This window comes from Taurulus bubalis, assembly GCF_910589615.1.
Source record: "Taurulus bubalis genome assembly, chromosome: 12".
In the NCBI taxonomy this organism is placed as follows: domain Eukaryota; kingdom Metazoa; phylum Chordata; class Actinopteri; order Perciformes; family Cottidae; genus Taurulus; species Taurulus bubalis.
This window is the reverse complement of record NC_136600.1, coordinates 4,949,701-4,967,234: the sequence shown is the minus strand read 5'-3', so window position 1 is coordinate 4,967,234 and position 17,534 is coordinate 4,949,701. Positions and strand designations below refer to the sequence as shown.

Sequence of the window (17,534 nt, the reverse complement as noted above, 5' to 3'; positions counted from 1 at the left end):
AACTGTCACGACTATTGAACTATGTCACGGCTATTGAACTATGTAACGACAATGAACTATGTAACAATATATAACTATGTTACGACTATTGAACTATGTAACAATATAGAACTATGTCACGACTATATAACTATTTAACGACGATATAAATATGTCACGACTATAGAACTATGTAACGATATAGAACTATGTAACGATGTAGAACTATGTAATGACACTATAACTATGTAACGACGATAGAACTATGTCACGACTATTGAACTATGTAACAATATAGAACTATGTCACAACTATAGAACTATTTAACGACTATATAAATAAGTCACGACTATAGAACTATGTAACGACTATAGAACTATGCAACGATATAGAACTATATAACAACACTAGAACTATGTAACGATATAGAACTATGTAACGACAATGAACTATGTAACAATATATAACGATATATAACTATGTAACAACTATAGAACTATGTCACGACTATAGAACTATGTCACGACACTATAACTATGTAACGACACTATAACTATGTAACGACGATAGAAGTATGTCCCGACTATTGAACTATGTAACGACTATAGAACTATGTAACGACTATAGAACTATGTAACGATATAGAACTATGTAACGACAATATAACTATGTAACGATATAGAACTATGTAACGACAATGAACTATGTAACAATATAGAACTACTTCACGACTATTGAACTATGTAACAACATAGAACTATGTAACGACATAGAACTATGTAACGAATATAGAACTATGTAACGACGATATAACTATGTAACGATATAGAGCTATGTAACGACAATGAACTATGCCACGACTATAGAACTATGTAACGAGTATAGAACTTTGTAACGACAATATAACTATGTAACGACTAAAGAACTATGTAACGACTAAAGAGCTATGTAACAACAATAGAACTATGACACGAATATAGAACTATGTAACGACAATAGAACTATGAAACGACAATAGAACTATGAAACGAATATAGAACTATGTAACGAAACTATAAATATGTAACGACTATAGAACTATGTAACGACAATATAACTATGTAACGACAATAGAACCATGCAATGACAACAGAACCATGCAACGACAACAGAACCATGCAACGCTGACATAAAGTTTGTGAACCAATGTAAACTCAGTGAGGAGTAATTTTGAGTCCAGTAAAGACCAGACTAAAGCACCAAAACCCCATAAGTGGTCCAAATCCCCGTACAGTCTGCATTAGACCACTACCATACCAAGTCCCAGGGGGACCGGCTCACAGCCGGTTAACAGCAGACTCTTCATGACGACTTGTCTGATTTGTTGTCCCTCCTGTCGCCACACTGGAGCGTGCACATCAACCGGATTAAGCTCTAAAGTACCCCGGTAGGTGGTTTTCACGGTCAGAAGCAACGCAACACATTTGTATTGTACTCACATATCTCCATTCCCTGTGGCTGGGAAGCGGTGCAGTTGCAGGAGCAGGTGACATTGGAGTTGCCGGGGCCGCCAGGGGCCGTTAGGTTTTGCATGGGGCTGGGCAGCCCGGGACACCGCTCCGGGGTGAGAGCCGCCGCCGCCGCCGCCGCCACCGTCGGGGCCCCACGACTGGAAAACAACAGAAAACTTCCAGGCAGCGGCAGCAGAGTCCGCCGCGACGAGTAACTCCCGACAGTTTCGCACTTATTCCCCCACGGTTCCCCTCACGCCATGTTGGCTTCGCAGCGGCTCGCAGAGTGAACTAGAAGGCGGGTCGGGGAAGAGCCACTGCCCGGGGATAACGCATTGTGGAGTTGGGTTTATTCCGTTCCTTCCTCCGCCGCTGAGCGCAGCTGTCCTTCCTCTACTGTAGAGAGCGCACACACAGCAGGATCACGCCGCGCCCACAAACTGACAGACTGCCGCTGCGGCCAATCGGATGGCTCCGGGGGCGGGACCGACAGGGGGAAGAGACGTGCTGCCTTCAGGAGCGGGCAGACATACCAGACCCTTACTTTGAACACTCCGACTCTTCTGTAAAACACAAACAGGGAGGTCTGGACTCACATGACGCACGTGCCAGGTTGTGTTAGCTGCCAGAGCGGCACATTATCTGACCCAACCGTGTTAAGAAAACACGGGTTGTACAAGTTAGGAGCTACTTTGTTTGGTTACACCAAAAATAGAAATAGATCATAAACACATTGAGACAAATGCAGTCTGCCAGGGACTGAAGTGAGCCAAATAAACATCTTTCCGGTCTCGGGAAATCTTTAAATGAGAAAAGACTATGTTTTGTTTATGCAAGGGCCCCTGTTTCAGTCATGCTTGGTGCGGTGCTGTCTGGTGTCAGTGGGGCCTAGTTAATATTCATGAAGATCCTTGCATAAATTAGCTGCATTAATTGACTATCTTGCTGCCTGACTATTCATAAATATTACAATTTATACGGCTTAGAGTGCTGCACCTGTTTAGCAGACTACTCTCTTTGTAGTTGAGTATTTGCTTGAAGCACCAACAAGCACTACAAATATATACTGACTTCTAAAGTTGATTAGAATAAAACTACTGTACTGCTGCATATTGTTAGTATGCATTGACACACATATTCACAATAAGGATGTAGAGCTGTACCAGGAGGCCTTGAAGGCAGCAACAGAGCAGGGATGGGGCAGGGGTGATATGTTTCTGTGTGTGTATGTGTGTGTGTGTGTGTGTGTGTGTGTGTGTGTGTGTGTGTGTGTGTGTGTGTGTGTGTGTGTGTGTGTGTGTGTGTCTGGCTTGGTGGTGGTGGGGGGGGGATCCTGACCTGACTCAGAGCTAGCAGACGGCCGGGTCGTGGTTGACAATGGCTGTGTGGAGAGCAGAGGGAGGGAGACAGACGGGGATGGGGGGGGTCTGGTCTGGTGTGTTACTCGGGGGATGGTTGGGGGGAGCGTTTCGAGTTTCACTGCCTTGCTACGGCGGGCCGCAGCCAATGGAGACGGCTCTTTGAAGGGGGCTAACCTTGAGGTGACCCCCGCGCCAGTCTTGTGGTTCAGGGGGCACATGTGTAGCAGAGAAGGCCCCAACACATCCCCTCTGAATCTAACCAATGGAGCCCAACGCACACACACACACACACACACACACACACACACACACACACACACACACACACACACACACACACACACACACTCTCTCTATAGCGCAGGACTGTTGGCAGTCTATAAATAAACTAGGCTGTTCCAATCAGAGAGAGAGGATCTGAATGCCACTCTTAACCAGAAGGTTCCCAAACTAAGAAGTCATCGAAGGGGCTTTCAGGAGACCGCCACGCAGACCCTCCAGATCAGAGACCGGCTCTCTCGCCATCCACTACTGCAGCAAATCATGGAAGAAAAAGGTTCCCGATTCACACAAGACGATCTCGTAATGTACAGGCAATGTCTGCTCTGGGGGGTAACATCTGTATGCTGACAACACCAGTAGCCAAAGGCAATAAAATGCACCTCTGCGAAGGAAAACAAGTCAACGAGAAAAGCAAAGACCTCCAAGAGATGTGCAGGTTAGGTGCCGCATCACTAGCCAAGTTTCATATCCAATCATGCAAAGAGGTTTTTCCTTGACGGCGTCCACGCTCTCCTCCACTAGCGACACTTCTGGAAAGGTGGAAGGTAAAAAAAAAATAGGTGCGTGAACCCGACGCAATTTACAAAACGGCCGGCAGCTGTCATCGTTTTTATTGAAGCAACAAATCGAGGCGCCGCCGGAGCGGCAATATCAAACCATGGGGGGGAATTTTTTTCTGCTTTGATGTGAGGTCATTCTTATGTCCTCTCACAAACACACACACACACACACACATGTACGGAACACATTCCAGACACACACCCTCCAGACAAGCTCTCGTACTGCACACACACACACACACACACACACACACAGGCGCGCACACATCGATCCTCGTCCCCTGCAGCCCACCTCGATCCACTCACAAAAAAAAACAGCCCACCGGCCACCAACACAGCACTTAAACACACACACACTGTCTGGAGCGTCAATTCAGTCCCCCGGGGAGCGCAGGGTGACACGCTAACAGGCCAGACCAGACAGCAGACAGATAAATACACGGCACGGCTGAATACCAAATGCACTCTTGTCTACCACCCCCCATGACTGCAGTCTGCACACACACACACACGCACACACACACGGCATGTGTGCACGAGTCTATATTAGGAACTTTGGGCTTTTACTGCCTACACATGGTGTCATGTTGTTTTGCGAGCTTGTGACATCTTTATGCCCCAAAATATCTCTCTATACATATAGAGAGATATTTCTTTTTTGTTTTATTATTTTATTTTAAACGTAGGAAACACCACCACGTTGGCACACTGCTGATGGCATTCCACTCCAGGAGCTGTGCATGTTTTTGTCTGTGTGTGTGTTCAGATGTTTTGAATATTTGAAGAAGTTTCCCGGCCTGTGTTTCCAACATGAGCAGGAGACAGAGGACTGACGGCAGATGCTTGAAAGGTTTAGTTGTTTGAGACGAGACCCTGATCCGACTGATACTGTATCAGAAATGTATTTAAAATAGGCAGCACAGTAAATAGCCCAGTGGTAAGATAGGTCCACCCCCTCACCTCCACAGGAACTGGTCCCATCTGAACTGCTGACAGAGGCGCCACATCACAGCGCCATCTCGTGGCTCAGCCCGTTGTGTGCGTCGTCCCCCAAAAACATGGGCAGGGAAGAACTGTTCCACTTCTGGTGTCTCAGTCACTCTCATCACTCCTGGAACCCAAGCCGTCTCCCGGACACAGGTCGAAGCTTTGAATCAATTACGAGTCGTCTTCATCAGAAAGACCACGAGGGAACACAGAGTCGGGGGGGTCGGGGGTTACATCCTGCAGCTGGTGCAGAGATGTGCTCTTGTTCTCGCCCGGAGACCGCGAGGCTGAGAGAGAGCACTCTACATTCATGCTGAGCACAAAGTCCATGAGAATCATAGTGGAAAGGAGAACAAGAATGCTAGACATACAGCACTTCACTTGTATGGAGAGGACACTTTTAAATTTGGCCAGAAGTATGTGTCGTCTTTTGATCTAGAAATCTGAATGCAACAGCATGCAATCATGTTTTAGACCAGTCGTTCTCAAACACATCGGGTCGCGAGATATTTCCTTTGGGTGGTCGAACAAATTAGCGGAATTTCTTCCGTAGTCTTTTATCTAACATTTATATCTGCAGTACCCTTTTGAGCCACACAAGGGAGCCTGAATGTTCATATTGTTCTGATAATTGCAGCGTGCTTATTATTACATTCAGTGTAATACGAAAGGCTGGAGTACTTTCTGTTTGTTTAGCTGACCAGAGGGAAAAATGATGATTTTATTTGGTCTCATTTACAAAGTATTTAACATCTGCACATATGTTTTCATTCGCACAAGCACAAAATAAAGTATCAAATGTATATATATATCTTCTAAAAGGCTGGTTTGCAGATAATGTGAGGTGATTTGGAAAGTGAAAATGGTCAGGAACGTTTGGATTACTCGTCGTAATGCAGCTTTAGGACCCTTTCTCATTGGCTTCACTGTTGTGCTCCCTCTTCTCTCCCTGTCAACGACGTGAGCAACAAAGCTGTGTTGAAACCAATGTGAGAGCTAGCTAGTGTTAGCTGCTAGCAGCCGTTGGGCAGCATGGACCTGCCTGGCTAAATAATGGAGCGGGCAGCTAACATTAAGGGAGATTGAAGACTTATGATGCATGAGCCGTTTGATTCTGTAGTCAACTGGACTACAGTCTGCTAAGTTGGTGCAAAGGTTCTGAATTCCACCACATCTTCGGAAAAATGGTTCGGTTCACAGTAGAAAAGAGAACATTTCTGTTCCTTTTCCGATATAGATCAATCACTGGTACTCTACAACCAATGTGCTGTACGTCGCGGCTGATGGCGAACCTCCAATGTTATAGCAGCCAGGCACGTGCACAGATAGACCCCTAGTGGTGCTCAAGCACCTGCCCTTTTGCCCTGGATGAGAAAAGTGCCCCTTCAGCTGGAGCCCAATTTTTTTTTTCATGCACCAGTATTTAAGAATAAAAATGACTCTCTCTGTCAACAATTCCCCCCAAATGTGTTTTGATATCTGACGGGGCAGTTATTTGAGTTCTTGTGAGAATTTCGCCCCGACATGCTCCGCGGCGCACACAAGCCCCGCCGCGCCCCTCCTCCTCCTCCTCTTCCTCCTCCTCCTCCTCCTCCTCCTCCTCCTCCTCTTCCTCCTCCTCCTCCTCCTCCTCCATGTAGTGCTCACGCAGTGCTGAGCGCCAGACGGATGCAGCTACTTCTTCTCTGACCCGCAGCATCAGACAAACAGGTAATGACGGTGTTTGTGCAATCCCCCGATGTTGTTTGGTGATAAATTAACCACAACATTAGCGCCGCTGAAAACATTAGGTCGCAACTGGTCCGACGTTTCCTAAAAAAATGAACAAACAAAAAACTCACGAAATCCGTGATTTCAAAGCCTTGTCCAGCTGTTTACTGACGCCATGTTTAATGAAGAGAGAGAGGGAGAGATATACAGGCAGGCATCTTCTTTGTGTTGTTGTATAAATGCCGTTTAGACAATTTTTAAAGTACATACTTTTTTCACGAGAATTCACAGCTAGAAAAAATGTACAAAAATGCGATTAACTTCGCATTCATCCTCTGCATGGAAATCAGCACCCCAGCATTTGAAGTCACTGCTCTTGCATCAAACGCTCTGCAAGAAGAAAGCCTGGACCACTCCACAGCCTACAAGATAATTGATGGTGTAATTCACACAATACAGCAGTGAGGTCTGAGGAGAATATTTCAAGGTGCGTCAGAGAAGGCCGAGACTCTCCGACCTTCTCCTGCTTGCCATTGAGCAAGACATTGAAATAAATCACAGTGAAGTAATACAAATCTTCCATGGAGGAAGTTCCTATGAAGATCCTTTAATTTATCCAGAGCAGAGTTTTGATAAGTTTTAAGTTAGAACATGTTTTGATTGCATTTGGTTATACAATATGGCCTTGTTTTGTCTGTTTTTGCCTGTTATTCATGTATTTATTCAATTTGATCATTTGAGTTAGTATGTTAACAAAAATAAATATATAAGAAAAATATCCTACTGTGTTTTTTTTATTTTATTTTTTCATAAATAATTTTGCTTATTGTGGTATTCCATTGAACTTGATTAGATCCCTTTGTCTGTTTCATGAAGCACCACAATAATCCACCTGCACCACTTTGAAACCCACTCAACACACTTCAAGCCAGCGTATAAACTGCAGTAAAACAGTTTCTATCCTGCGTCTCCTAAAGTCTGTTTACCCAAAAAGAAAAGAAAACCCCTCCTGCGGGCAGCCGCCTCTATCATGGGACCTTTGTGATGAAAGTACTTGCGCATGACGGTGATCCATTTTGACTCTGACATAACATTTTCAGTCAGACTAATACCTCGGGGATTTTTTTTTTTTAAAAACACCCCGTGACTTCTGTGTGGACTCGGTATTGCTGAATGCCGTTCCAAATGTCAGAACAAAAGATGGATATGACTCAGGCCTAATACCAAGGCTGGATGGGATTCATGAATTAACCGCAATGCATCTTGCCAGCTGACGGGGGTGCGGGGGGGGGGGGGGGGGGGGGGGGGGCTTCTCCAGACAGAAAGAGTTGCATTCAATAAAAAAATTAAGACGTCTGGCACACCACATCATGTTTGCTGCTTCCTGCCCTTGTCTGGCTGCGGCGCCGTGTCATATCCTGTCCGCACAGGTGCACCAGCTGTCTGGTTTCTCCGCCCCTGTCATTTCTAGACACACACACACACACACACACACACACACACACACACACACACACACACACACACACACACACACACACACGCTTCCACCCCCTGTCATTTAAAAAAAAAAGAAACATCCCTCCCTACCTCTCTTACTGCCGCAGGCACCACTGCAATGACACCACGGCGCTCGCTGGAAAAGTTGAGAGACAAGAGGGGGAAAAAGAGAAAGGACAGACAGTGTGTGTGTGTGTGTGTGTGTGTGTGTGTGTGTGTGTGTCCAAGTTTGGGTATGAACGAGAGGGAGACAGATTGAATGAGACAGATCCAGAAAGAGATAGACAGAGCCTGAGGTGGCGGATACTTGACGGAGTGAATAAACTAATGAAGAGGAGACAGGAGGAAAGAAGAAGAGGAGAGAAAAGGAAGAGAGAGGAGAAGGAGAGAGGGAAACGAAGTGAGAGCAGCCAGTGAGTCAGGGAGAGAGGGACCAGACCCAGACAGGGAGAAGGAGTAGATAATCAGCAGGTATTGAGCTCCCCTCACCCCGCGGTAGGGCCCTGCTGAGCATGGTAATGGGCTGTCTGCCCAGCTGGCCGATGAGCTCATGTCTGGCTCTAATGCCAATCTCACAGAACTGGCACACGGCTCGGCGGGGCCGGGCACAGACGCAGCGCTGCCGCTCCGCCGCTGCAAAGAAAGAGAGGAAGGACATGGAGTGACTGAGAGAGAACGAGAGAGAGAGAGAGAGAGAGAGAGAGAGAGAGAAAGAGAGAGAGAGAGAGAGTGTGTGTGTGTGTGTGTGTGTGTGTCAGCCACTTCCGTCACAAAAGTGATAAGATCCCCCGGACCAGACGGCAATAATCACAGTCAGGGAGACACACAGCGACTATAATGTATACGTGTGTGTGTGTGTGTGTGTGTGTGTGTGTGTGTGTGTGTGTGTGTGTGTGTGTGTGTGTGTGCGTGTGTGTGTGTGTGTGTTATTTTATGCACCCATAAACAGCAGTGATTAGAGAGGGTGGATGGTGCAGGTTATAGCCTCCTGCTGTTAGGATTCCACACACACACACACACTCTCTCTCTCTCTCTCTCTCTGAGACACTCCTATTGCTCAAACATGAAATCAAAAGAAGTACATGTATGTACTAGAATACATATGCATACATGCATTTACTCGTTTGTGTCGTATGCTAATGTGATATCAACATATAAATACATGTTAATATCTCAACGTACAGACGGTCAACCTGCTCAGAATATTCAGCACTGCATGAAAAAGCGCACTATTGTTATTATACAGTACTTGTGTTTGCATTTCCTCTCCTTTCTCTAGGTCTGGACACGCTGCGCTAGCCTCAAACACAACCGCATCTGAAACGACGACGCGAGGAGAACACGGCTGACGGAAAGGAAATCTGTTTCCCCTTCTTGGCTTCGGCGATAAGGGCTACAGAGCCACATAGTCATGGAATATGTACACAAAAAGATACGACTAAATGTTTTACTGATTTCAATACATACAATGAAAATGCTTGTATTTTGTAGCCCTGCCAGCGGTCCACCACTTTGATGCGGACTGAAGTAGCTTCTTTCTGAGGGCTCCGCCTCCCGAATGTCTGGGGATTTGTAAGTACAGTGTTGTGACAATCTGGTTGTGACTGTCTACATGTTGAACATCAGTCACATGTTTATCAGTCACGGTCTGCCATCCTCTTCCTCTTCCTCTTGACCCTGTGCTTCAGAAGCTCCCGTTACCTACACAGATGCTGTCCAGTTTCACTTGTTACTTATCACCTTTCTCTAATTAAAAAGGGATGCTTATTTTCAGCTTCTCTCTCTTCAACACAATCGCTTTGTGGGCGATCTGTTGGCGTTTGTTTTTCCAGCGAACCGAGCGCTGAGATGACACCCCAGAAAACAGAAATAATTAGCGGTGCTGTGCTATTAGATTTCATGCCATTAAACCTTTGGAAACACTGCCTGATCCAAAGTTATTTGGATGTGTCTTTGATTGTGAAGACTAATTAGTATTGTTGTTCCCGTTTCTGTTTTCGCTTTTTATTTTGGTCAGGTGGAATGGATTGTAGCCAAATCCCTTTATAATGTGAATATTTATATTTTGTCAAATAATGACTATGTTTAATCTCGGCCTCGGGCGTTTTAGGTTAGGTTACTTTATTATATATTTAGGTTTAGAACAACAAGTCGGGCGGCCATCTCAGCTGAGGTGTAGTCAGTCATATCATCATCATCATCATCATCATCATCAGAGAATGTTGCAGCATAAGCTACCGACTGCGAGGGCAGCAGGTTCGGAACAGATGGACGCTCATATGAACGAGTTGCAGCAATCCAAACACTCCTCCTCTCCACCCGCCTGGCCACGCCACAAAAAATGCTATAGCTCCCATATTGAGGGGGATATAATGAAAACATTACATTAGGTGAGAGATGCTGTGCTTCGGAGCAAGCGCCGACAGATGGACGGTGGCGGGAACATGTTGCAGTGCCCCAGACCCGTTACCACCCTGGCAGAACTCCGCGGCGCACAGGTTAGCGCGACTGGGCGAGCTAACGCTGCCTACACTAACACAGCTGCTTCCGCTGGACCCCTGCCTGCACCGGTGGGATTCTGCGCCTGCATACTGTACATGTTGTGTTATTATACCACCACATAGCTTTGTTAGCCCCCAAGTTGACTCCCTCCCACCACGCCACCCGTAAACCGTGTGGCCCGTAAACAGCTTGCACCGGGCCAGCCAGCGTTCCCCACAGTCTGCCTCGCTGCCGTCCTATAGCTCTGTAGCTGGACCACAGCGTTGACAGCTTGCACCAGGCCAGCGAGCGTCCCTGCTCACAGCTTGTATTGCTAGCGGTTCCTCCTCCCAGCTTCCCTCACCCCAACTTCCTTTTTCCAGCAGTAGTAAACAGGACTATAGGGGAGTCAACAGATCACCCTACAACAGCTTGTAACCGCTTGTCACCACTGAGACGCTAAAACCGAAGGCAAGGCTGTATGACAACATGAACGCTGCATCCGGTCAGCAGCGGTCTCATTCATATAGGATATAAACGTCTGACAGGGTAGAATAATTATTTTGATCCGTATCTCCATATGTGAGGAACACTGACAGATGCTGCCATGCCATGGGACATAACCTGAGGATTCTGTAACATCTGATTCACAGCAGAAATATGTCCTAATGCACATATCCTGAATGTTTTATTTTCATGCCTAAACTCTTTAGTGGTGACTGGGCAGGAAAGAGAGTAGAGCAACACCTAAATATTTGAGCTTGGAGAAGAAAGGGACCTCTGAAGTTGTGTCCGCCAGAGACGATCATCCGGATAAGGAGCATGCGTTTATTCGTCTTAAGGAAGCCTCCCAACCTTGAGCGGTACCACCAAGCTAAACAATACAACCTTCATATTTCCATATAACTGTCACTTATAAAGTTAGATAATGTCGAGAGTAACTTGTACTAACCTTATGAGTTCGCTAATACAAGCTAAAATGAATACATTAACATAGCTAACGTTATCTAGCAAACACACAAAGTTGGTAAAGCTATTTGCATAACCTAACTTTATAAGTTAGAGATATCAAATATTACGGTTGTATTGTTTTCCTTGGTCATGCGTCATGGACGTGATGCAATGGATTAAATATACGCTCAATGGGCTATTTACTTTATTAGCGATAAGCGCAACGATACAATACATTGGCATGTAAACAGTATTTTTGCGATGAACACACGTTGTCCACCTTAGAACACATGATGACACACGTCTGCCCAGAACCACGCGTTGCAACGGTAACCACAAACCTTCAGCGTCAGGACACGACGCTGCCCAAGCTGTGGCTCAAGATACGACGAGTAGTGGGGACATCACGTTTTCTCAGCGATGCCTTTAACAACACACTAACATTGGCTTTGCTTCTTTTTCCGCAGCGCTATTTTCGGTCTGAAATGTTGCTTCAGGATCCAAATCGTCAAGAGTTTGTCGTGGAGTCAAAGTGATGTCTTTTTCCTGTTTTTCAGTCCTGAAGAATTTTAGCTTCAGTTCCTGTTGGCGGAACATCCTTGAATCGGGTCTGACTGCTGGGTTTCTGCCGTCGATTTAGAACATGCATCAGAATGAGCTGAGCAGGAACACAGATCTGGAAAATTATTTGACTGCCGATTTAGAAAAGGTTCTCTGATTTTGTGTGTGTGCTTGTTGAAAAAATCCCAATTGATTACCAATTTATGATTTATGACCAAAGTATAGAAAATAAACACTGAACTCATCAACTAATAGAAGTTCTTAAACTGGAAATAACAGTAATGTAAAGTCTGTCAGGATATATATTTGCATACTGTACTCTTAATCTGATTATGTATTAATGTGGACATGTGACATGTGTGGCTGGTGAACAAAAACCCACAAATCCTCTTTTAATTAAGCAACAGCAAGCCGGAGTGGTAAACTGAGAGACACGGCTGCGATGAGCTCTGGCACCCAACTGTCTATTGCTGTCTGACAGGCCATTCTGATTTACCGGAGACAGCTTTCTGAAGCTATTCCAGCTCTGATGGCATTGTGTTTCCAACTAAAGTCGAAGTATAAAGTGCTGCAGGGGTGACGTATTTTTGGTTGGCCAACCCCGAATGTGAGCACTTCACTGGTTCTTTTCGGATCATTGCAGAAAATAAGTTTTGTTCAAGATACTTCCACGTTTTGTTCAGCGAGATCTTCACAAATCATAACATTTTTGAAGCGTGAATGCAACTGCCAGAAGTATGAAAAACAATCTACCGTTAGCTCATGAAGGAACTACAGCACGTCACCAGCACCAGGCTCACTTGTTTAGCTACTTCTTAGTCCTTTTTAAGACACGAAAAGCTTCAAATTGAAAGGTCGTTACCGTTCTCTGTTGGATTTGTGCATGTATTCAGCATAGAACTTTAACCCTTTCACATTTTGTTTTCAGTTCATGAAAGTTTATTGTAACCTTTTGGTTGACTACAAATCTCTTCTTCTCGTGTTACCTCTGCTTACAAAACAAGACAGTGATGGCCCAAAACCAAGATGGCGAAGGCCAAAAATGCCAAACTTGAATCTTCAAAAGTGAGTACATCCACTAGTTGTGTACACTCTACGGTGATGGTGTCATGTGCTTGTGCATGTGGCATTTTTTCCCATTCATGGGCTGTTTGTAACAAACAAACAAACAAGCAGTCCAATGAGAACAAAGAAAGCGCGGCTAAATTTCAATCCAAGCACATCTCAAACTCCAGTTTCTACGAGAATAAATTGGAGGGATACCAGTCGGTAAGTGTTATACTCCAGAGTATTGGCAAGCATGGGACATCTCCTCATTCACAATGCCTGTTTGGAACTAAATATTGTATAATGTTTCTAAATGAAGGTCTTATTATGTCTTGGACATTTTTTAATCAATAATGCCAGATACTGATGAGGCACAGGAACTAAACCAGGAATTTAAATCTCTATTATTTATTCCTTTCTGCATCTAAATCTCAATCAGGAGATCTTTCTTAATCCTATTTTATTTAGATGAGTCAGGAACTTGTTGTAACTTGTTTTCAGTGTGACTAAAATGACTAAGAAGAAACTCCGGCCCTCATTCTGATGATTTTGATAGCTGACAGTAAATTAAGATGTGCACAAGTAGTGGAGTTTTGTATTTGACCTCTGGGTCATGCGTTCCTGGCCATAAGAAAGCACCACGGCGAAGGAACTACATTTAGACCCTGATTCCTCCAGTGGGAGTGAGGTTCCTCAAAACGTTCCTGGGGTTCTAGAAACGTTCTCCTTTGAGATTCTTCTTGAGGTTTTCTGCTTTCTCTTAAAGTTGTTGACCAGTTTGTTTTCGCTCAGCAGACTGAAGTCTAAGTTTCACGTTTGATTTAATGTCAAACATGCAAAGTAATCATGACAGGACTGTTTCTCTTTTCCTGACAGTCTTCCAAGCATCCTCCTCTTCCTCTTCCTCCTCCTTACACACACACACACACACACACACACACACACACACACACACACACACACACACACACACACACACACACACACACACACACATGAGCATTGAATGGCCACATTAATTACATGAGCAGTAGAGGTTTCCCTCCCTGCCATGTCCACTGTGGGCCCTGAGATATTTAATAAGCCTGTCACCACCAGGACTCCCTGCCTTCACCTAGACCTAATGACACACAGCTAAAGACATTCGCTAAACACTTGGCTATCACGTTTTATGCTAAATGCTACATGACTGAGCGTTTGGCATGCAGGCAACAGCGTTACATTTGACATTTGGGGCAACATTATCATAATTTTGCCTTGATAACACCATTTTTTATTACGATTTTAATGTGTTCTGACTACTTGTGTATCTTATCTGGTACTAAGGCTGAATCTCGGGCCAAAAACACATCAGACAAACTGAAACTGTAAGGAATATCAAGGACTGCTAAATAATGTAACTGATGGATTGAAAGATTGAAACGTGGTTCGACAACTACGCTTCTCTGGCTACAGTTGAACTCTGAATGACAGGCAGACGACGAGCTGACAATCACAGGAATAAAATGCAGAACGTTCATGTTTGCATCCATGATGTTGGTGCTCAAACCTAGTCAAGAGTTGATGGACAATGTTTCTCTGATGTCAATGTGTTTTATGTTAAGATGTCGCCCATACTGTCTGCCGGACGATTTACTAGTGTTTTTGTTGCTGCTTTTTACATTCCTCCTGATGAAAACTGAAAAATGCACCACAGGAATGCATTGCTTCTTTTGTTTGGTTTTCGTGTGAGGTATAAACTGCATTTTACTGCGCAAACCTTTGTTGTACGCCTTTGTGTGAATACCGGACCTGAGCCCGTCATTACCCGGCAGATTATTTACAAATGATGGTCGGGATTGTATAGAAGTCTATGCTTCATGTGTTAAAGCTGAACTCTCTCTACTGACCATCAGGGGGTGACTCCTCTGGTTGTATAGAAGTCTATATAAATGACTCTACTTCTCTCTTGATTTATCCCCTCAGTAAACATTGTAAACATGAGTTTATGTCTCAATCTCTAGTTTCAAGTCTTTTAGTCATTTAGTAAATTACGGTCATTTAGAGTCAAACAGACCATAAAGCAGGGGACACTTTAGGGCGGGGCTACAAGGTGATTGACAGGTTGCTACCACATTGCTGTCTGGTCTGGGAGTTATCTCTGTGTTCATGCGAGTTAATTGTAACATTTTGGTCGCCTAAAATTTCGTATTCAGCATTCAGTTTTACTTCTGGTTGCAAAAAGCCAGATGGCGGGGACAAACTTGAGGATTCAAAAGGGCAGTTCACAAACCAATGGCTGACGTCACATTGACTACGTCCACTTTCTACAGACAGTCTGTGGTAAAATTAAACAAACAATAACGGTCTGCGTTGGGTTACTTCTTGTTCGGTGCTGCTGGGGTTTGTTATGCTGCCTATATGGCTACTTCAAGCACTAAATATTATGTATGTAGCATATATGTAGCGCCAGGCTCAGTTAGGACAAAAACTCAAACTCAATACCTCACCATGCTTTCGGACTCAGATTTGGACATACATATGTGGCCCGAGCCATGCTCTATGAATAACAATAAAAGAACCTTGAGAGGAGAACTCTGAAAAGCTATCAGGGGCAGGAATGCACACTTGCACTTCATCGGCCTGAACAGGGCCTTGCCAGATGATGTCATGCTGCAGCAGAAGTTCAATTGTTTTAGCCCTCTGTGTTGACATCCCTGCAATGCCGCTGTCCTGCCTCATCCGCATGCACTAGAGGCTGTGTATGCTCACACAGGGCCAATTTATTTAATTATTTAATTACATTGAATTTTGTTGATCTTTTTGTATCGATTGGTTTTATTGTTCATCTGCTTTTGTTGGGCCTTACGTTGGCTTTCTGTTGGCTCATTGTTGGCGTTCTCTGTTCGGGTCAACTGGGTTTTGGATCAGGTCCAATTCTTTTTGGGTCTGACCAGACCAGGATTGTTTGTCCTTGGGTCCCTTTAGGATTGGGACTCTTCCCCCATGAAAATATCTTCACATGTGGTTTTGGTTGGTTTTCTAAACTTTGGAATTTGAAATGGGAGCCAATGACACCTGATGCTTTGACGAGGGGCCTGCAATGTGCCTCGGCAGCAAAAGTCTGCATGTTGGGTAAGAACTGACGTCTCACACACAAGCAGCCAATATGCCAGTACAGCAGTCACCGAAATCACAGTCAACCTACATTTGTCCCACTCCAAAGCCCTTTGTGTACAGAGAGCGACTGCTAGCCATGTCGGGCATTTGCTCATCTGAGAGAAAGTGTGTGTGTGTGTGAGTGGGTATTAGTCCGCAGGTGAGTGTGTGGCACCGACTGCATGTGACCACAAAAGCAAGAAAATGAGCCAAGAGTGAAAGTTCTGTGCATTCTCACGTTGTGGGGACATAAAGCTGTTTACACACTCACGTTGTGGGGACTTGCTCCTCCTTTTTGGGACAGAATGCACCCCATCATGTCAATCACTAAATTTTAGTGTGAAGACTTGGTTTAGGGTTAAAGTTAGGGTTACGGTTGCGATTACCGTTACTGTTGCGGTAAAGTTAAGGTTATGGTTATGGTAAGGTTAAGTTGAGGTTAGGTGAGGGTAAATTTAGGTTTAGTTTTCGGTTAATGGTTAGTTCAAGGTTAATCCTAGGCTAAGGTTAGGATTACCGGTACCATACCTATAGACTGGGTACGGTTGTGGTAAGTGTCCAGGAAATGAATGTAATTGAATGTAATGTCCTCTTAAGTGATGGAAACATGACTGTGTGTGTGTGTGTGTGTTTTCCACCAGACAAGGTTTTAGAGTGATGATAGGATTAGATTAGGCTGACAGCAGCAACAAGGCCAGCGTATGTCTGAACCCTCAGCTCTGGCAATCTGGGGATAAAGGTACAGAGATACACACACACACACACACACACACACACACACACACACACACACACACACACACACACACACACACTTGCTTTATAACGCAATTGTATAATTGTATATACAGACAAGACACACAGCACAGTAGACTATATACACACACTGTCTTTCACACACACACACACACACTCCTACGTACCCTCATATTACAAACAGGCATGGACATGCACACACAAACCCCCGTCTTTGTAAAGGAACACACATGAATGCTCTTTCACGCACACGCAGCTGCAGCAGGACACAATGACCTGATGAATTCTGTTTCTCTGTTTACCTGCCATCCAGCTAAATCCCATATCCCCTAACTACCATGTCTAACACAGCCACACACACAGCCACACTCACAAACAAATCAACCAGGCACCTACACATGCACACGCACTCCGATTATGGGTCCTGAGGCCCACCCAGAGGTGGCAGGCCCCGTACCACACAGTCAGTCTGTCTCCTAAAATTGTTTTCTCTTCAATCAACCTAGTGGGGCCAGTTTGTCATGCAAATGCAGCCCTGGCTTACTTCCCTTTGTTGCCTTGACAGATTAGCAAGTGTGTCCATGTGTGTGCGTGTGTGTGTTTGTGTAGGTGAGTGCGGCGTCTATGGAGCACCGCTTTTCTCAAATTTTTCGGCTTCTTTTTTCCCTCTTCCAGGAAGAATGTGGAGAAACATCTTGTCCATCTCTATCTTTATGTGTTGGTATCCATCT

General features: G+C 44.8%; 1 protein-coding gene across 2 annotated transcripts in view; it reads right to left on the bottom strand.

Moving 5' to 3' along the window:
• The window catches only part of LOC306745317 (low-density lipoprotein receptor class A domain-containing protein 4-like), a gene marked incomplete at both ends in the record, with an annotated part of 129,292 nt that overhangs the window by 30,729 nt on the left and 81,029 nt on the right, over positions 1-17,534 (bottom strand). Inside the window, one exon of one of the 2 annotated variants that reach the window (XM_079228077.1) lies at positions 1,458-1,551. The exons of the other annotated variant lie outside the window; for it this stretch is intronic. Within the exon in view, the coding sequence (XP_079084203.1) occupies positions 1,458-1,551 (94 nt within the window). Of the gene's footprint in view, positions 1-1,457; positions 1,552-17,534 lie in introns of those variants that run through there. 2 annotated transcript variants of the gene reach the window in all.